Below are 22027 nucleotides of genomic sequence, written 5' to 3'. Positions count from 1 at the left end.
TAAAGTAGCACAAATACGGCGGAAAACCCGCGGGACCCGCCTACACTGCTCTCTCTCTATAAATATATAAATGGTTTCATTTGGTTTGATATGGTCTGTCCAGTTTGACGTTTAGGTCTGTTCTGGTGCCATTTGGTGTCCAGCAAAATTATTTGACGTTTTTGTTTATTGAGTGCTGCTCTCAAATCAGAGTCCAACAAAGGGGTTGCAATAAACATTAACATGTTTAATGTCTTGGTAAGAGTAGGATTCAGAATGAAATAACCAACCTGTAGCCCATGTTATCATATTATAAAATACCAAAGAAAACTGGAAACCGTAGCCAGGAATCAACTGTTGCTATACCCTGTTCGTCACACGATCCATCACAAGAGACAACTATTTGACATCTCCATTTACATGCTGCAAGAATGATTTTGCTTATCCTCCAATACATCTATGAGACATTTCTATCAGATGTCAAATAGACATTTAGAAGTGTCTTTAAGATGTTCATGATTTATGAATGTCTAATCAGATGTCTTGGACACAGCAGATGCTTTCCAGATGAATCGATCTTTAACAGACATCTTGCCAGACGTACATAACATGGTGCTATCTGGATAGATAATGCTCTTTTTTAGTGGTGATGTTGTCGGAAAATTTCGCAAGCAGTACTTCGTATATTTGACAAGTCAAGTTAAAGAGGGTTAATTGATCATTCATTGACCTTTCAATTTGCTATGTTTTAGTTCAAATTCCCCCATAATTCGCATCATGAATATATCCCAAACAGTTATGATTTTACACTTTGGTCACCCAGGCACGAGAATATGTGATCCATCTCTGAGGTCTGCGCTGCTGATGTCGACGCAGAGGAGCTGGAGTCCTGGTACGGCTTATCGGGCCGACCCGAGCCCTGCAAGCCCTGCAGAGAGACCGAACGCTCAGCAACAATCCAACACAACACGTAACATGTGTATGATAAGCCAATGGCAAGAGTGGGATAGCACACAGAGAAAAGACAATAACAGTGACTAGTTCACCCCCATAAAGAAAATTCTGGTCATAGTTTGGACCAAAGGGTGAATAAAGATGACAGAATAGTCATTTTTGGATGAACTATTTCTAGTCAACAATTAGACTTAAAAAGTGCAAGTCCTTCCCTCTGTTAGTTAGGCTTATAAGTTATATTCTTTTAACTGTCTGTAATGTCTCAGCTCGAGACAGATTGCGTGGGATAATCAGAAGGACTCCCTACCGGCGTATGCTGGAACAGCTCATTACTGGCTGAAAAAATCCACCGGCGCACTGTCTATGAGCTGGACACTGAGAACACGCAAACACAAAATAGACTACATGAACCAAGAGTGATGACTATCACCAACCTCCTGGAGCCAGAACGAGAGAGGTGAGAGAGGAGAGAAATAGCAGGGAGAGAAACGGAATGTTGAATTGTACAGTTCTTGTTATGTAACTCTGAAATGACATTATTCAAACCTTACTTAGTACAGTTTAAACAGGAATAACAATGTGGCAATAGAAAAATAAATATACTTCTGACATATCTGCCCAAGAAAGTACAGTATGTACAGGATGTGACTATAAGAATAACAGAGGTTTCATATTTTAAAACATGTAATATCTAGTCGTAGTGCTTAGGTCCATTTTTTTGGTGTTTGGTTTTAAAAGAATATGTTATTTTAGCAAAGTATTTTTATTTTGAGAACTTTTTAGTTCAATACATTCCAAAGCATAACTCCACTACATCTCTTTAAAAACATGTTGTTCCTCATTATTTTTGACCTGGAGAAATCATCACCCACTCCGAGATGTAATAGCAGTGTCCTATTCATGACGAGGCTGATTCTTTTCTCCCATTGAACCCTGTTTAAATGAATTCATAAAATTGCATTCCGTTGAATGATTCATTTGTTGAATTGGAACTGATGTTGGATCGCAGGCTGTTCTCGAGTCAACAACTCCACAATGGATTCAAATGACGCAGTCAGAGCATACCTTCTGTTAGCATTGCAGTGAATTCACAAGTCTGTTTCCAAAATGAGCCACGAATGGAAGATCTTCGAAGCTTGAATGTGTGCACAACCACATGACCATAAAAAGTAACCCAGCTTATACACAACGTACCAGTTACTTGGTAACTTTTTGGTAAGTGCGTCATTGAGCTTACTACATTGACCATTGTAACTAGGCGTCAATGCTCAAGTACTTTTCATAAATCAAATTAACCAACTCACAACATGTCATACAAAACCCATGGCCCAGTTAGTTACCCGTTTTCGCTTCTTCGTTTTTCATATTATATAGTGTTTTTTGCAAAATAAGATTCATGCAAAGCATGACTAGTCAATACCTTAAGTCAGTCATACTTACTATTTATTTTTCAATAAGGTTGAGAAGTGGCTGCTGAAACACAGAAAAAACATACCAAGATCAGGAAGGAAAAAGAATTTTCTAAAACGTATGCAAAGAGCATCAGGAGAGCTGGTTAAGCTGAAGTCCTTTGCACTCATGATGGTTGATGAACGAGAACTTCACTTGGAGAAAATCGTACCAAACAGAGGCCACAAAATACAAGATCTTCCGTTCAGAAACTCGATGAAAAGGAGAAGAAGACTAGCATGAGGCAGAGAAGAAAAGCAAATGAAGACAGACCAGAAAATCCTTTTGATCATTCTGAGGAGTATGAGTCTCGATGAGCTAAGGACACATACCTCTACAGTTTTGCGCATAACCGAGCAAGACGGATCAGATGTCCTGCAAACACACTGCCCTCTCAGCGCAAGAATCCAACATCAGACCGACGGTCACGCCCAGAACTCTCACATTTGACTTTATTTAAACATTGAACCTCCAAGAGAGCTTATAGAAACCAATGAATCCTCTTTTACAGAAATCAGCAGAGGTTATCTGCGTCCTTCCGAGGCGCGTTAAGGACACAGATACAGACACAGCGCTTGAATCGGTGGCAGTGCGTCTAAATTTTGATGGCAGAACTTGGGAACTTTCGTGCGGGCACTCACGAAGCGTTTTTCTGGAAATGGAGGGTAAGATGCATGCAGAGATCACCAAAACTGAGGAACAAATGCAATGAGTTGAAGAAGATGCTTCTTGTTGAGGGAGACTCACCATAAGGAACCTGAGGCTAGAGGTGGAAGAAACTGGCAACAGAGAATGCACACAGTTAGAGACACTAGAGATGACCTTCAAACATGGGCAGGACAGAATGTTGCCCAGTTGTCAAACATCTTTGGAAAAGGAGAAAAGCTTGACTAAAGACCTAACAGACGAAATTGTGAGCATTAAAATCCGTATGAAGGAGCTCGAATCGTCTGATCTGAAACTGGAAGGATGAATTAGATTGAAAAGAGGATCTTTTGCAACTCAAATCAGTTACTGTAATAATGTTTCATGAGCACAAGAACATGACAGACAGAATTAGGTCTGAGGAAAAGAAGAGAGATGAACTGAAACCAACTCTACAAGGCAGAGCAGGAGAAAAGTCACGGAGGTTACTGAGAGATGGTTAATAGAGGAGAGCAAGAAGCGTCCTGAAACTAAAGTCAGAGATGGAGTTGAAGTTAGCTGCTCTTGGTAAAGGAGAGAGATGAAATAAGCTAAAGCTTACTAAAGCAGAAGAACAGTGTAAAGTTCTGAGCTCCAAGCATGGTATAATGAAGCACAGTACCACGAACAAAGAAGAAAGGGAATCTTTTCAAAAGATGATGGACCTGCAGACTCAAACAAACACACAAAAAAAAAAAAAAAATAAAATTAATTAACTTACTAAATAAAAAAAATGAAGAACAACCTTCAACAACTAGATAGGAAGCCATTGAGCGAGACCTGATCAAACCAGAGTATGATTTGTTAGCAACTGAGAAGGAAAAGGGCACATTTTCTCCCACAGCAGGTACAAGAAATAAGTCAAACAGCATTGAGTAAGGTTATAGAGCAAGGTGAGAAGGCTGTCAAGAGGCTGAGCTGAGACATCGGTTCATGATGGAGGAGGCCAAAACCAGAGACCTTTCAAGCAGATGTGCAAGCCCTGAAGGAGAAGATTCACGATCTCATGAACAAAGAAGACGAGCTATCCCAGCTACAGGTGGATTACTCTGTTCTGCACCAGAGGTTTTCTAGAGAGGAAGACAAGAAAAAAAGAGCATAAGCACTGAAGTTCTAAACCTTACCAAAGAACTTGAGGTCACCAAGCGCTACAGCCGCACTTTACGGCCAGCACCAAGGAAAGCCGGATGATGGATGTTCCAGTGACGTCAACTGGAGTACAAACCGATTCAGTAGAAAATAGGACAGCTGACAGTGACACACCTGCTCTGCGCTTTATCAAGAAGTCCGTCCAGAGGAGAACCGGATCATGAGTAGTCTGCAACAGAGGAGCTTAAAGAAGCCAGCGCAGAGACAGACAGTGCGTGAACTTTACCCTCCAACAGTCAGTGACTATACTGTGAAGAAGTCCTGGATTCCTTGGATGAGGAAGAAAGACAGCAGCGCTTCTGAAGTCTCTTTGGATACCAGTGGGGAGGCTGCATCTTCTGAAGTCAGTATGTCCCAAAAGTATAACCATCCACTGCACGCTAAGGTGATCCCAGATATTCAGAACAATGAGGCAACCTTAGAGATTTGCATTGGCCTTTCTGAGGACTTGACCAAACAATGTTCTGCCAAACTATCACAAGAAATTCAAAACCTCCAGACAACCCTCATTCCTAGAAATGAACGAACCAAAGAGCCAAAGAATCCTGAAAGAGTTCGATCACCAATGACCTTTGCCTCCATCTCGAGAGTAAAGTGTGGAGAGAACATGAGGTCTCCCTCTATGGACAAATCTTTATCACGTGTATCCACTGCATCCATCAGCAGCTCCCAAGAGTCTGTGGACATGATAACAGGTAGAGCTGTGTTTAAGGAGACTCCCGAAAAACGAATGGTCCCCACACCTGTCAAGAAGTCAAATGCTAATGTCATTACCACAGAAGACAGTAAGATTCACATTCACTCAGGATCACAGTTCAAGAAGACCACTGATCATGGCTCAGTCGTCATGGCCAAATCTATTGCCGTATCATCTGAGTGTAATGAAGTTTCTACTGGAACTGTGCTACGCTCACCACACAGTGTGAATGCCAGCAAATCAACATGTAGCAAAGCGATGAGCAGCATCACCATCACACAGGTCACTAAAGCACCAGCCAGACCTACACTCTCTAGTGGTAAGTGTCTCATTTAAACCATATATTCTGGGATATGATTAAACAATACTTTAAGAAAGGCCAAGAATTACATCCTGTTCCTTTCCTCTCTGTTACTCAACAGCAGCCCACCGTTGATGTCCCATCAGCAGCGATCAGGGCTCAGTCCGTATTCCAATGTCTCGGGGGATGAAAACTGGTAAAGCTGGGCTTGGAGCTTTGGGAATCACCACACAGGAGTTAAAATGGGAAACAAATGCTGAGAATCAAGCCATGGCACACTGACCTGAAAAAAACCAGCTGTCATTTATGGAGCCCTGCAGGGTGTGGAGGAAAGGCTGACAGAACTGAGCAAATAACATCCATGTTTTACATATAAGTCTACAGTCAAAGAAACTTAATGTTTTGCCACTTTCTGCAGTTGTTATATGCAAGACACATTGATTTTTCTCGGGAATGAAATAGGGAAGGAGACTTGGGGTTTTAATGCAGGACAAATGCTGCGGTAATAATGACATATTTCTTGTAGGCCAACCATAAGTTAGCATCATCCTGATTTAACTTCTTTATTAAAAAAAAAAGAAATTCCCTGAAAGTTTGAGTTAGAATAGTTTGCAAGAGCACAGTTATAAACACAATGAGGCTGTTTAAAGTGACTAGTATGTAGATGAGTTTACCTGTTCGGTGTGGTGCATTTAATATCCAACAACCTCTGAAGTGCCATTTAGACACTTTTTCAAGACAAGTAAAAACTTAAAAAACACAAACCAATATATTTTATATCAAAGAATAAAATATGACAATACATTGAGATTGATTTAACCACTGACCTGATACACAATCAGCCATTCAGTGTTCAAAACTGAGTGTCCACGAGCAAAGATGACAGCAGGTCATGTAACAGATCTCTCCAGTTATTATAAACCTCTCTGGTGGCAACAGATAATGTATTTGAAGAATATTTATCCAGTAAAAAAGACATATCAAATCAAATCAAAGAAAACGGTTTATATCAAACGAAAACTTTTATTTACAAATGATATCTGCTAAATTATGTTTTAATAGTGTTGTTTATGATTTTTAATGGTGTATAATTTTAGCATTTTCTGGAATGTACATATCAGACCAAGCATTTTCTGTGTAATATTGTTGTGAACTGAAATGCATCAGAGCCTCACCAATGAGTACGATCTGTAACGGAAGACATTTTTATTACTGTTTTCATTTAAAAAAATGTTTTGCTTTCAGATAAGTCAAAATGTATTTCTTTCCACTTACTACATACAAATAAAAACACTTATATATATATATATATATATATATATATATATATATATATATATATATATATATATATATATATATATATATATAGATATATATTATATATATATATACAGGTCCTTCTCAAAAAATTAGCATATTGTGAAAAAAGTTCATTATTTTCCATAATGTAATGATAAAAATTAAACTTTCATATATTTTAGATTCATTGCACACCAACTGAAATATTTCAGGTCTTTTATTGTTTTAATACTGATGATTTTGGCATACAGCTAATCATACAGTATCTCAAACAATTAGCATATCATGAAAAGGTTCTCTAAACGAGCTATTAACCTAATCATCTGAATCAACTAATTAACTCTAAACACCTGCAAAAAATTCCTGAGGCTTTTAAAAACTCCCAGCTGGTTCATTACTCAAAACCGCAATCATGGGTAACGACTGCCGACCTGACTGCTGTCCAGAAGGCCATCATTGACACCCTCAAGCGAGAGGGTAAGACACAGAAAGAATTTCTGACGAATAGGCCTGTTCCCAGAGAGCTGTATCAAGGCACCTCAGTGGGAAGTCTGTGGGAAGGAAAAAGTGTGGCAAAAAAACGCTGCACACGAGAAGAGGTGACGGACCCTGAGGAAGACTGTGGAGAAGGACCGATTCCAGACCTTGGGGGACCTGCGGAAGCAGTGGACTGAGTCTGGAGTAGAAACATCCAGAGCCACCGTGCACAGGCGTGTGCTTTTGAACCAGAAACAGCGGCAGAAGCGCATGACCTGGGCTACAGAGAAGCAGCACTGGACTGTTGCTCAGTGGTCCAAAGTACTTTTTTCTCGGATGAAAGCAAATTTTGCATGTCATTCGGAAATCAAGGTGCCAGAGTCTGGAGGAAGACTGGGGAGAAGGAAATGCCAAAATGCCTGAAGTCCAGTGTGAAGTACCCACAGTCAGTGATGGTCTGGGGTGCCATGTCAGCTGCTGGTGTTGGTCCACTGTGTTTTATCAAGGGCAGGGTCAATGCAGCTAGCTATCAGGAGATTTTGGAGCACTTCATGCTTCCATTTGCTGAAAAGCTTTATGGAGATGAAGATTTCGTTTTTCAGCACGACCTGGCACCTGCTCACAGTGCCAAAACCACTGGTAAATGGTTTACTGACCATGGTATTACTGTGCTCAATTGGCCTGCCAACTCTCCTGACCTGAACCCCATAGAGAATCTGTGGGATATTGTGAAGAGAAAGTTGAGAGACGCAAGACCCAACACTCTGGATGAGCTTAAGGCCGCTATCGAAGCATCCTGGGCCTCCATAACACCTCAGCAGTGCCACAGGCTGATTGCCTCCATGCCACGCCGCATTGAAGCAGTCATTTCTGCAAAAGGATTCCCGACCAAGTATTGAGTGCATAACTGAACATAATTATTTGAAGGTTGACCTTTTTTTGTATTAAAAACACTTTTCTTTTATTGGTCGGATGAAATATGCTAATTTTTTGATATAGGAATTTTTGGGTTTTCATGAGCTGTATGCCAAAATCATCAGTATTTAAAACAATAAAAGACCTGAAATATTTCAGTTGGTGTGCAATGAATCTAAAATATATGAAAGTTTAATTTTTAATCATTACATTATGGAAAATAATGAACTTTTTCACAATATGTATACTATAACATAAATTTTCTCCAATATATATATATATATATATATATATATATATATATATATATATTATATATATATATATATATATATTTAATAACTTGAAAAACAGACACTCAGCTTTTAATGTGCACTTTTAAAACAAATAGAAAATAGCAATCTACAAACATACATTCCATAGTTTGGAAAAGTCAAAGTGTAAATAATACTGAATGGTTAAGGTCCATTAATTTTAAATCATTATAACACACACACACACACACACTGCTGATCCTAGTTGTTTCAAATCATGTGAACAAGTCCATTAAGCTTAAAATCAAATGTCTTTCAACTATCACCATCATACCCTTAAGCCTTATTGTACCTAAGGCAGCAAAAGTTTCATTTCAAAAGTGAAATTACAATCTACAAATACATATTACTATGTAGCACCACAAAAGCAAACAGAGGGTCTGTTTACTACAATAGTAAAGTGGTGAAGTAATGGTATTGGTCAGTAATAGTACTGAATTACACTTGATATTTGCATGGATATTGAAAAAAAAAGGAAAGATTTTTAATGTCACTCTTTTTTAAGACCGGAATAGTACAGTGAATAATTAACAAGCAAACAAACAAACAAACAAACAAACAGACAAATAATAATAAATTTGATCTTTTTTGCAGAAGGAAAACGCAAGTGAAATACAGTTACCTTTTAGTAATTGTGGCCATTATTTTCATGACATGAAATAATAATTATTAACAAAAGTGTAGTCCATTACTGATTCCGAATTACATGAAAAAAAATTGTAGTTAGTAGCGTAATTCATTACATTACACATTTAAGGTAATACAATCAAACTACTTTTATGATTGCTTTTAGATTACAAGATTAAAAACACAAAGACAAAGAAATATATTCCATTCGTTTGTTATTAACAAAAATGTAGTGCATTGACATAACATTACTTGGAGGTTTCCTAAACTGGGGTTCATGGAGGAACTGCGGGGGGATCGTGAGTTTAACGAAAAGCTAATAATTAATTAAATCATAAAAATGTAAAAATAAAACAAATCATTTTCATATAACAACTAAAAAAGGTGAAATATTTTTTTTTTTTTTTAAGTAATGTGTTACTTAATTATTATTAACTTATAACCTTAAAATCATTCAAAAGCATTGTTAAATAACCCTCTGAGTGATAATTCAAACAAACATTAATGTGTTCATCAGTAGTTGATGCAAAACACTTCTTAAAACTGAAATGATTTTTGTAAAACATCAGCGGTCAAATGCCCTGTGACCTCTCTATTTTCTGTGTAATTATACAGCCTCAGTCTATTCTAGGAAGGAAGAGTTAGGGAGAAAAAGAAGAATTAGGGAGAATCAGTAAAATATGAATGATTCCCAGTTGTATGAATAATATTTAATCATTTAATCGATAAAAAAGTAACTGATAAAGAGTATTTTAAAATGTAATGTAATATAATCACAAGTAGGCTACTACTTAATTTTTGGACGCAATCCAGATTAGACATAATAATCAGTTATTACCCAGCACTATTAATGCTGACTTAAAACACTGTATCTGGACAATACATCTGTTATTATTAGTGTTGGGGAGTAACTAGTTACATGTAACAGAGTGTGTAATTAAATTACAGTTACTTCAAAAAAAAAAATCACACACACCCACATACAGATTTAATTAATTTCTTTACCAAATTGCATTGACTGTTCTAAAATATGAGACACCAATGTTTCAGGTGTCCAGGACACAAAATAGGACATCTTTATATGATAACTGTTTTATTTCTATTTGGGTATATAAAGGTTTTTTTTTTTTTTTTTTTTTTTTTTATGATTAATTGTTAGATGCCTGTGTTTCCTGTCATAGATTTTATTTCAAAAACAGTGTCATAGCTATTAAACTGACTCTAATAATTAATAAATAATAATTACATTATATAATCTTAATTCAAGTGCTAAAGGTTTTCAAAAGTCTGACGGTGATTAGTGTTGAGTCCTGCTTTAAATGTTTCAAAATTTATAACATTTGAAAGCATTCGTTAGAAATTTAGAAAAGTAATCAAAAAGTAATCAATTTAATCAGTTACAATAAAAAAGTAATTGAAATAGTTACACTACTTATTACATTTTAAACAGGGTGACTGGTAATCTGTAACCTATTACATTTCCAAAGTAACCTTCCCAACACTAGTTTTTACTGTATTTCAGTAATGAGTACGAGATTTTTTTTTATTTTTTTTATTTTTTGCATATGAACATATATAACAAAAAGAGAAAATACAACTTTGCATATAAATACATCAGTACATAAGATTACAAGTAAAAAAAATAAGAAAGAGGAAGAAAGAAAACAAAATAAATAAATAAAACAACTAAAATAATCAAGACGGTACAGTTTACTTGTCTATTTCAAATTTGCAGATAATGTTAGAAGTCCTGAGAGTTTTTTTTTGTTTGTTTTATATTTATATACCCTATTACATTATTGTTTAAATTCATGAGTACCAGATATTTTTATTTTTATTTAATTTTTTTTTTTTTTTACACTGCAGAGATGACACGTGGGGGGAGGGGCGTCATTTGTTGACGTCACGACGTCGCTTCAGGCTGCTGTACTTCCTTGTTTATCTTCCAGTCCGCTGCGAACATAGCTGCGGAAATAATCTTTATTGCTGTCAATGGCGCGATAAGCACAAGCGACGGCAGCGATTTAATACACACAGCTGTCAATCAAGCCGTCATATCTGAAGCTGTCGTGTAGTGTGCTCGCTGTCTTCGCGGCTTTAGAGGATTAAAGAGCGATGATGGCGTCCAGCTATAACGCGAAGGATGAGGACGGTCATCATCCGGGATCGGTGGGCTCCGGCGGCCCCGGCGCCGTCAAGAGCAAGAAGCCCGACAACACGGCCTTTAAACAGCAGCGTTTGCCTGCCTGGCAGCCCATCCTGACCGCGGGCACCGTCCTGCCCGCCTTCTTCATGATCGGACTCATCTTCATCCCCATCGGCATCGGACTCCTCGTCACCTCTAACAACATCAAAGAGTTTGAGGTGCGTGCCGTCGCCATAGCAACGTCATACTGCGTGATTAGGGCTCTGTGCTCGTGCACGGCGCATGTCATCTTGTGTTGTGGTACTGTAACTCGTGTCGGGTCTGTTGTAGATCGACTACACTGGTGTTGACATGTTCAGCCCGTGTTTCAACTGCTCGCAGAGCTACAGCTGGAACAGCACGAGCGCGTGCACCTGCTCTGTGCCCTTCACCCTAGACCAGCCTTTTGAGGTAAACTACCCACTTCCTCATTTATAACCATCCTCCTGCACCACACTAGAAAGACTTGAACACTTTCTGTAATTCTGCATAAATTTGGTTACTTGGCGATCAGATGTCTTCTTATAACTAAATAAAGACCCAATTAGTAACTTAAAGATCATTAGAGTGATCAACCGGAACAGCAACCAAACCCATTCTCCATCAAGAACAGCTTCAGCGGAGCGGTGTTGTGGACTCACTCAGATGAACAGTCTGGGATATTCTAAATATATTAGAAATTCATGTTTACAGGCCTTTCTAAGCAGGGTTGCCAGGTTTTCGCAACAAAACCCACCCAATTGCTACTCAAAACTAGCCCAAAACTAGCCCCTGTTCCCAGAGAATCCCAAAAATCACATTCCGGGTGGTAAAATACATGTTTTTTTTGCCGATGATCCTCCAGTAAAAATTTGCATTCCAGAGGCTAAATATCACATTAGAGTCGCTTCAACCTGCGAACATGAAAAGCAATCCGCGGCAACAGTGTTAAAGTAGCCCAATTCCGCGGGAAAACCCCAGACTTGGCAACACTGGGGATCTAAGGTGTGCACTTGCTTTGAGGGAGATGCACGGCGAAGGTAGTTCCAGGCAGGTCTTGACCGCATTACATGTCCATATCACTTCACCAAATGATTCCAGTAATTTCAAAGGTCCTTGTGGCTTATAACAGCAAAAGAACCAAAAGCCACAATGACACTGACCAAGCAAATAAATATAGAAAATAATAGGATATAAACGACAACTTGTGTCCATGTTTTTGCCAGAAAATTAAATTTTATTGTGTATGGAAAGCACATACTCTCTTTCTCTCACTCAAACGCACACACACACACACACACACACACACACACACACACACACACACACACACACACACACAGAGTACGGACACACACTCGCACACACACACGGAAACACACACTTGCACAGAAACGTGCTGTTAGCGCTGCTTTGACGATTTTATTAGTAAAATAGTTTAGCATTTTAAAAGCTACTTGTCATTTCTCACTAACGAGGTAATAACGGTGTTTTTGAAGCAGATGAACTTACAGTTTCACTATTAGTAGAAATGCTTCTGCTGATCGCTGTGTTTTTTGAGACACACAGACTCAGGTGATTAATCTCTCTCTGTCTCTCTCTCTCTCTCTCTCTCTCTCTCTCTCTCTCTCATACAACTGCATTAATAACTGCATTACTATCAATGACTCAAGCCTTCATCACTAGGGCTGAAATTGTGTTTTGGAATTAACAACAGAGGCGTGCGATGAGATGCGTAAGAAATGAATCCTACACACAAGACAAATATCTTGAAATACATCATCTGAAGACGGTCTTGAGGTGTGGTAATCGTATTATAAGCAGAATAATTGAATCCAGTTTGTTGAATTATTAGAAATTAATGCACACATGAGGCACACTCCGCTTGGCAACCTGGCTGCATCTGCACTTTGGGTGTGCATTATATTATAACAATTATTACTTGCTTAAAAAAAAAAAAACTGTTTTCTATGTGTATATACTGTATTTTAAAATCTAATTTATTCCTGTGATGCACAGCTGTATTTTCAGCATCATTACTCCAGTCTTCAGTGTCACATGATCTTCAGAAATCATTCTATATATACTATATACTGATTTGCTGCTCAAGAAACATTTTTGATTATTATCAATGTTGAAAACACTTGTGCTGCTGTTTTTTTTTTTGGTGAAAACCGTGATACTTTTTCAGGATTCTTTGATGAATAGAAAGTTTTTGTGTAATATTATAAGTGTCTTTACTGTCACTTTTGACCAATTTAATGCATCCTTGCTGAATATAAGTATTAATTTCTTTCAAAAAAAAAAAAAATCATACAAACCCCAAACTCTTGAACTGCAATATTTAATTTGACATTAATGTAAATAGTCCTGTTTATTGGTTTGTACTGTTGCTTGCTTTGCTATTGATTGTTCCGCCAAAATAACATAAAAAATATATAAATTATCTTTCCAAAAAAGTTTCAGTCATCAAAAACATGTGATACTTTCGAATTGTTGCACAATTGAATGTGAAAATTACACAGTATTTCATTTGATACCTCAAATCAAATTAAATATGGCATGCCAAGTATGTCTATAACAGAGGTGCCTAAACTTTCGAATATGAAAGTCCAAAAAACTTGATTGAGGGCCAAAAGTAAATATTGCATTATACCCAAACATATTTTATTAAAATATATTAAATTAAAAATAAATAATTAAAAATGTAAATATATATTTTTATATTGTTTTTTTTCAGTCAAATTCACTTTACAAACACACACACACACACACACACACACACACACACACACACATATATATATTAGAAATGAATATATGCTTCAATGTAGTGTTTAATTCCTATTTTCCCCCTTCCTCTAGTAACATGGCCTGAGGTCATCACTCAACTTGGAGTCTGTTTTGGGCATTTCTTGTCTATACTGTTGAAACAGAGGCAGCTTTTTATAGTTGGATATATTGGTTATCTGTAGGTCCATTAGGTTGCAATATTTACTTGGTCTGTGGACAGTTTATTGGCCAAAAATATCATCTAATGTGGCATTAGCTCTCATGTATTTATGCATTAGCATTTTAGAGGAGATTTTATTGATCATATGCTTTTCAATTGGTTAAAATAGATTTGTTTCCCGCTCATACATTAACAGGTTTCAGATTTACACTTATGTATAAACAGCCTGTGAATGTGCGTCTTTAAATAACAGAAATAGCCCCAGGACAAAAGATTTTTGTGCCTTGTCACCTGATGGTTTTGTATGCACTTACATCTTTTCTTTTGTAGAGTAATGTTTTTATGTACTATGGACTCTCCAACTTCTATCAAAACCATAGACGTTATGTCAAATCAAGAGATGACAGTCAGCTGAATGGAGATAAAAGCTCTTTACTGGTGAGTGCTTTGAGATCTTTATGATGACTGTCTAAAACACAAGTAACATTTCCTGGCATTCAGTTTTAAATGTACTTTAATTTTGTTGTGTATAATGACATGGTTTTGCTGAACATTATAAATATGCTTTTTATGAAATGTCTGATATAGGGCTGGGCTATATAGCCAAAAAATCATATCTCGGTAATAAAACAAAAGTGCAGAAAATTTGTTTTAGTCCTCATTACAGTTATCTAATGTCATAAAAATACACTTACTTGTAGGTTTAAAATTCTACATATGGCACGTTTATTGTCCAACTACAAATATTTTAGCAAAATGTATGTTTTAGTCAGAATTATTGTGCTCCTATTTTATTGACACTCGTTCACAGAGTGGAGACTCGCATACAGAAGGCTCATGCTCTCCTAACAGCATAATGGAAATATTTTCATAAATTTCAAACATTTACAGACTTAGAATATACCTGTGAAATGTAAGTTATGCACATGAGTCTGTCAGAGCATCTGATGGGGCAAACCGCTTTAAACTACACGTGTTAACTATATCTACCCAGTTATTTTAGACCATTAATATAAAGCACATCTCATGTTTAGAACAATTGGATTATGCGCTTTCCCCGCAGCAGCTCATGTGTATTCTGCTATTTTTCAGATGCACTTCGATCAGACTTCTGTATATCGATATAAACAGTATTGCCTCATTCCATATCATTAGGAAAGAAAATATGTATCATATAAACTCGATTTGCCGCCCAGCCCTAGTCCGATATCTAATCTCTTTATTTGCTTTTTGTTTCATTAAACAGTTGTCGTTTTTCTTAGAGCCTTGATGCCAATCATGACAAGCGTATAGCTTATAATTTGTAAAACTGTCATTGAATGAAAGCACAGAATGTCAAATCGTTTTCAAGTGTTCAAGTCTTTGTTCTGCAGAACCCAAGTAAAGAGTGTGAACCCTATCGAACGAGTGATAAGAAGTCCATTGCTCCCTGTGGGGCCATTGCTAACAGTCTCTTCAATGGTAAGACCAATTCTAACGCTTGTCCCAAATGATGCACTATACACTCGCCATCTAGTGTACAAATATCTTCACTTGTGGTGCATGTTTAGGAGAGAATCTCAGTGAATGGATGATCTTGTGACACAACCATTTACATAAGCGCTGCACTGTTTACAGCAGAGGAAAAGCACCGCTGTACACAAACTGAGCCACACACTACAGACTTTGTAACAAATACTGTATGTGACCCTGGAGCACAAAAGCAGTCTGAAGTCACTGGGGTATATTTGTAGCAATAGCCAAAAATTTACTGATATTTATTTTATGCCAAAAATCATAGGATATTAAGTAAAGATCATGTTCCATGAAGATATTTTGTAAATTTCATACTGTAAATACATAAAAACTAAATTTCTCATATTCCAGATTTTCAAATAGCTGTATCTCAGAAACCTTTTTAAAAGCGATTTTCTCAATATTTAGATTTTTTTGCACCCTCAGATTCCAGATTTTTCAAATAGTTGTATCTCGACCAAATATTGTCCTCCTAACAAACCATACATCAATGGAGAGATTATTTATTCAGCTTTCAGATGATGAATAAATCTCAATGGACCCTTATGACTGGTTTTTGTGGTCCAGGGTCACATTTGTCTGCAGATTTCAACATAAATGAGGAGATGCATTTTTTGTGCAGTGCTTTTAGGGCTGCGTGTATCGCGTGAACAGGCATGATTCTCACCTGAACGTGCTGTGAAGAGCTATTCAGAAGATATTTTGTAAATAAAGACTTTTATGGCTTTATAAAATTTGGTTTAAAACCACTGAAGTCTCATGCATTACTTTTATGATGAATTTATGACCTTTTTGTAGTTTGAAGGTTTTGATTACCATAGACTACACGATTAATCACAATAAAACCGAAATCCATCTCTGCATCTGCTCTGAGTTTTGGTCACGTTAATGTGCATTTTGGAATGCAACATGTGCCAACTATCTTCCCAAGTTTTTATTGAGAAATGGCTTAAAACCAGCTGCTGTCAACAATACAGAAGCTTTAAAGGCTGCCTGCAGATTTCTGTCAAAAAAAAGTTCAGTGTAAGGTTTGTAAATGAAGAAGAAATTGAAATTTTACCGTTGTGATGTAAAATTATGATGATTATTATTATTTTCTTAAATATTTAAATATTAAAAATATTTAAAATAGTATAAGTATTAAATATATTTTTTAAAGTAGTGATACTTTAAACTATTATTATTATTATTATTTAATATTAAAATATTAAAATATTAAATATTTTTACATTTTTACAGTAGTAGTAGTAATAATAATAATAATAATAATAATAACAACAATAATAAATGTAATAATAATAATAAATATTATTATGTAGCTTTATTAATATGTAACCACAAAATTTGAGCCAAATTGTGCAGCCCTAGAAGCAAAGCAAATCTGGAATTTTAAATTGTTAAAGAGTTTTCATCTGAAAAATCGCCCTAACTTAGACTTTCAAAGGATGTAAATTCCTCAGGTTTTATTTTTAAAAAATAAAAAAATAAAGAAGCTTAATTTGTTTTCCAAAGATAAGCAAAAGTTCATTCAGAAGGGTCAGAAGGTCATTTGAGGTGCTCATAGTAAAAGCCAGTGGAATCTTCAGTTTGGCTGAGGGTTTAATACAAACACATATCAGATATGAGTTGCATCAGAAGATTGGATCTGTGCATTAAGCCTTGTGGTGTAAAACTCTGCTGCTTCACTAACATGTGCAACGTGAAAGCTGTAGCCAGTTAATATGAGCCTTAAAAGAAATATCACTGCTTACACAAGCTGTGTGAAACAGACCTCTGCTCTAAGGTCTCTGTCATTTGTTTCACAATTGTAGATACTTTGGAGCTGTTTTATATCCATCCAAACGGAAGCAGAATAGCTATTCATCTGGTGAAGACGGGCATTGCTTGGTGGACTGACAAGCATGTGAAGTTCAGAAACCCAGGAGAAAACAACAACAACCTCTCCATTGTGTTCCAAGGTGCAGAAAGCTGAACCCTATATATCCTGCTGGTACACAGATTCCTAAGGCCTCTAAATGATCAAAACTTTGCTGAAAAACCCGTTGCACACACAATCTGCTCCATGCCTTCTGTCGTCTGATTGATAGTTTAGACTTTACTAGCAAGTAAAAGGAACATTTATTTGTTCATCTCTCAATCGTTATTTTATTGCATTGCATTATGTTTTGATCATAAAACTAAGCATTTAAATATCATCTTACATATTACTGGGAGATTTAGAGTGATGACTAATTTATATCTTTTTATGCAAGTATATGCTATACAGTTTTAAAGCTCTCATTGAATTACATTACAAGCATCGGAATTTCAGCTTACTTTCTGGTCATATAAATATCACCAAATGGCACATTTTTGATTAGGTTGAGCCTCTGAATAAAACTGAGGTGTTTATTCTTTCATATTCTTACTGTGTCGTACTCTATTATGAGCCATAAAAGCCTGATGTGTCAAATATAATAGTCTTTCAGTCTGTAATATTGGTAACCAGTGTTAATGTCATCACAGATACGAGTAAACCTGTAAACTGGCGCAAACCCGTTTACGAGCTGGACCCGTCTGATCCTGACAACAACGGTTTCATCAATGAGGATTTCATCGTGTGGATGAGAACCGCTGCCCTCCCCACCTTCAGAAAACTCTACCGCATCATTCAGAAGAAGAAGGACAACATGACGCCCACATTACCGCCAGGAAACTACAGCCTGGAAGTGATCTACAGTATCCTTGAGAAACGCATTACCAAAATGAAGACTCAGATTAAAATGCTCAGGTTTACTGTATTTTTAAGAAGTGTTTATTGTCAAATTCATAAATTACCAGAACTTAGTATGCTGAAAAAAGAAAATATTTTGATTTTGTTTTTTCAACTTCAAAATTTAACCTTTATTTCAAAGTTTTACTTGCTGTTTTTTTGCAATTATTTGTGAAGTTTACTAGCAATTTATGAGTGAAAACAGTTTTAAAATAAATCCTACACCATTTTTTTTTTTCTTCAGTGTAGCCGCTGGAAACAGGCTCTATGAGATTAGCATATGCATCTAAACCAGCTTTCACGTTTATAACTTAAGCCAAGACACTACAGACAAAAACTTTTTCATGCACTGGGGAATTTGGGGGTCCAAAATCACTCTTTACTGTTTATGTTATTGCACTTTATCTATTTATGTCTGTAGATTAAATATCTATAAAGTATTACATATCTATAAAGTAAACAAACAAACAAACAAAAAAAGTATCTATAAAGGCTGTGAGACTTTCCTATGGAGGCCCATTTCCACCACTTAATAAAAAATAAAACAAGGTGACTTTTTTTCCTTAAAATTGTGTGATATAAACTCGCTATACTGACTTTTTTCTCATTTAAACTTGCAATTGCGAGAAAAAAACTCAGCATTGCGACTTTATATACAACAAACCCAACACAATAACACAAAATTTTGTGTGTTTTGAAGTCAGAAATGCAAGGTATGACCTTGCAATTCGGAGAAAAAATTCAGAATTGTGAGATAAAAAGTCGCAATTATCTTTTTATTTTTTATTCAGTGGCAGAAACAGGCTTCCGTACTTCACAGTTTTATCCCTGTCTTTATTCTAAATGTTTTTACTGGGGCTGCACGATAAATCGCATGTGATTGTCAAGCGCATCTCGTCAGTAAAGCCGGTTCTGTGATTAGGAGTAAATTTCCAGCAAGTGCTCTTAGATGGAGCAGCATTTACTACACAGAGCTGTAGTTCGCTGACAAGCTATGCAATATCGCATAATCGAGTATTATAGTAAATGCTGCTCCATCTGAAAGCATGTGCTGGAGATTTACTTCTAATCACAGAACCGGCTTTACTGACGAGATGCGCTTGACAATCACATGCGTTTATCATGCAGCCCTAGTTTTTACAGAGGGTCTGTAAATTCTAAATTCAAAGCGAAAATTTATTTTTTTCCTGACTATTGAAAGTATAATCTGACTTATAGAGTGATAAAAAAGGAAATCCAAAATCCCCTCTGTAAAAACCTTTGACTACTTGGGCAACAATATCAAACAATTTTGAGCCTGGCTTTATGGAAACGTATATGAATTAGTGCATATTTAATTAGACAATGCCTGATTTTCTTATTTAAACAGTGTTTCAAAAATAGCTACTCTTCATGTAAACATTCAGCTTGGAAAGTATAGTGATTTCTACTATTCACCTGGTGGTGTTTTTCCTTACAGGGATGAAAACTCTGCCATGTTTTACTGAACCCACAGTTGAGGTTGTTCCAAACCTGTACGAATTTCTTTTTTTCTGCGGAAAACAAAAGAAGATATTTTGAAGAATGTTGGTAACCAAACAGTTGCTGGTTCCCACTGACGTCAAAGCATGGAAAAAATATTGTGAAACTTCTTTTACGTTCAGCTGAAGAAAGAAATTCATACAGGTTTGGAACAACATGAGGGTGAGCAAAAGATGACAGAATGTCATTCCTTTATGTTTCCTTAATGAAATAAATGCAAAAAATACAACTGTTAAAATATGTTTGAAAGGGAACAAATGTATGTTGAAACAATTCGAAGAGATTCTTTAATAATGTGAACCCAGATTACCCAGTGCGCAGCTTTGATGGCCGCAAGCGCATGATCCTCAGCACGATTTCCTGGATGGGAGGGAAGAACCCTTTCCTGGGCATTGCCTACATCACCGTGGGCTCCGTGTGTTTCTTCCTGGGAGTGGTGCTACTGATCATCCACCATAAATACGGCAACCGCAACAACAATGCTGACATTCCTAATTAACTACGTAATTATCAGCACACCGCAGTCTGTGTATCTCATGCTGCTGTACACACACAGGTGCACGGAGGGACTACTTGCAAACTTATTGTGTATGCACTGGCAGTGTTTAAGCATTTATTTCATCCGCACCAAAGCTTTTAATTTTATGATCTTTCTACATTAAGTATTTTAGAGTAACTAGATGATCTGTAGTCATATAGTATGACGAATCCTACCACAAAAACATGTCCAGGTCATATTTTACCCCAAAATAATAATAATAATAATGACGTTTTATATATTGCGTATGCATATTTAAGCTGAATAAATAAGCTTTCCATCGATGTATGGTTTGTTAGGAGGACAATATTTGGTCGAGATACAACTATTTGAAAATCTGGAATCTGAGGGTGCAAAAAAATCTAAATATTGAGAAAATCACCTTTTAAATTGTTCAAATGAAGTTCTTAGCAATGCATAATACTAATCAAAAATTAAGTTTTAATATATTTACAGTAGGAAATTTACAAAATAACTTAATATCCTAATGATTTTTGGCATAAAAGAAAAATCAATATTTTTGACCCATACAGTGTATTTTTGGATATTGCTATAAATATACCCCAGAGACTTAAGACTGCTTTTGTGCTCCAGGGTCATAAATATGTTTTTGACAGGCTTTGTGGGGATTATTGCTAATGGTATGTACAATCACAACAGTCATGGATTTTTAATCAGTGAGTTATATACAGTATATGAGAATGCATTATTTCTGATAGTTTGAATTGATTTGATTGATTTGCATATCAACAAGGACTGTGTTACTGTATTTTTTGGAGTGCTAAACTGTGAGCATCTAGATATGCTTAATGCTAACGTGTTCATTTATTATTATTTATTTTAGTGCTTTGAAAATCTTGTTCAGTGCAATGTGTCGCCTATTTAATAAGGATAGGTGTGTGTTTTGCAACTGCTGAGAAATCCTTCATCCAGCTCATGTCTGTTGTTGAGCCAAAATCATGTCATGTACTCAAGAGTTGTGTGATAATAAACAACAAGCGCATGAGTGCTGAGACGTGCTGTGGTGCTTTTAGGACTTTAGCACAATATAACAGCCTCTGGGAGTTGACTTTTCTTTCTGGAAAAGTCTTGATTTCCCACTGAAATGTATTTTAAACACCTGTTGCTACAACTTTTTTTACAATTTTTTTTTTTTAGATTGCCAATACCTGCTCCTACTGTTGTACCAACCAAAAACTGTGGATGGAATGACAGGGTAGATGTTGTATAAAGATTTCAGTTAGTGTAAAGACTCAGTATTTAATGCAGTGTTAATGCAGCAATTTAAGAAAGAGGTTTGGTTTTAGGTGTAACCTCCCGAAGCTCTTTAACCTTTCTCTTGTGAGTCGTAAAATAAAACAAGCTTATCAGTAATACTATTCAGTGATAGAGCAAAATCTCATTTCCAAATACTTAATGCTATGCAGATTTTCGGGGGATTATTACAGTCATGCATATGCCAATTATTAGCAATAACATTAATTTTGATGCACTGTTAGTTTTGTGCAGTAGCTAAATAAATAAATATACATACTCACACTTGCACAGATTTCTCAATGCAAACAAACAAACAAACCACATACCAATACCCACACACTTATAATAACATAATTTCAATTCATATATTCAACTCATAATTTCAATATAATAATTATTATTATTAATTTATTTTAAAAAAGCAAAAGCAAGTATTTGCTCCATAGGTCAAACTCGAGAAAATGTGTGCAATCAGAAGG

At 36.3% G+C, this 22027-nt stretch overlaps 2 protein-coding genes and 1 pseudogene across 2 annotated transcripts in view; 2 read left to right on the top strand and 1 right to left on the bottom strand.

The window, feature by feature from the left end:
• The window catches only part of LOC109108381 (ral GTPase-activating protein subunit alpha-2-like), a 230076-nt gene extending 227709 nt beyond the window's left edge, over positions 1 to 2367 (bottom strand). Inside the window, 1 exon segment of the mRNA XM_042774578.1 lies at positions 2354 to 2367. Within this exon segment, the coding sequence (XP_042630512.1) occupies positions 2354 to 2367 (14 nt within the window).
• A 620-nt stretch (positions 2368 to 2987) lies between these two features.
• LOC122148247 lies at positions 2988 to 5495 on the top strand (annotated as a pseudogene).
• Positions 5496 to 10763: 5268 nt separating this feature from the next.
• On the top strand, positions 10764 to 20671 carry LOC109088039 (cell cycle control protein 50A-like). Its single transcript, XM_042774438.1, has 7 exons — positions 10764 to 11212; positions 11325 to 11444; positions 14296 to 14403; positions 15339 to 15426; positions 17292 to 17438; positions 17986 to 18198; positions 20059 to 20671. The coding sequence occupies exons 1-7, from the start codon at positions 10964 to 10966 to the stop codon at positions 20250 to 20252; spliced, it is 1119 nt and encodes a 372-aa protein (XP_042630372.1). The 5' UTR covers positions 10764 to 10963; the 3' UTR covers positions 20253 to 20671.
• Positions 20672 to 22027: the final 1356 nt, after the last annotated feature.

This window comes from Cyprinus carpio, chromosome A17, assembly GCF_018340385.1.
Source record: "Cyprinus carpio isolate SPL01 chromosome A17, ASM1834038v1, whole genome shotgun sequence".
Lineage (NCBI taxonomy): Eukaryota > Metazoa > Chordata > Actinopteri > Cypriniformes > Cyprinidae > Cyprinus > Cyprinus carpio.
This window is presented reverse-complemented; position numbering and strand designations above follow the sequence as displayed.

What these genes read in the sequence shown, in the direction of transcription:
- LOC109088039 (XM_042774438.1), top strand. Translation starts at nt 10,964, where the DNA reads ATGATGGCGTCCAGCTATAACGCGAAGGATGAGGACGGTCATCATCCG. An exon ending in ACAACATCAAAGAGTTTGAG is followed by an intron (nt 11,213 to 11,324) that starts GTGCGTGCCGTC and finishes GGTCTGTTGTAG; the next exon opens with ATCGACTACACTGGTGTTGA. An exon ending in CCCTAGACCAGCCTTTTGAG is followed by an intron (nt 11,445 to 14,295) that starts GTAAACTACCCA and finishes TTTCTTTTGTAG; the next exon opens with AGTAATGTTTTTATGTACTA.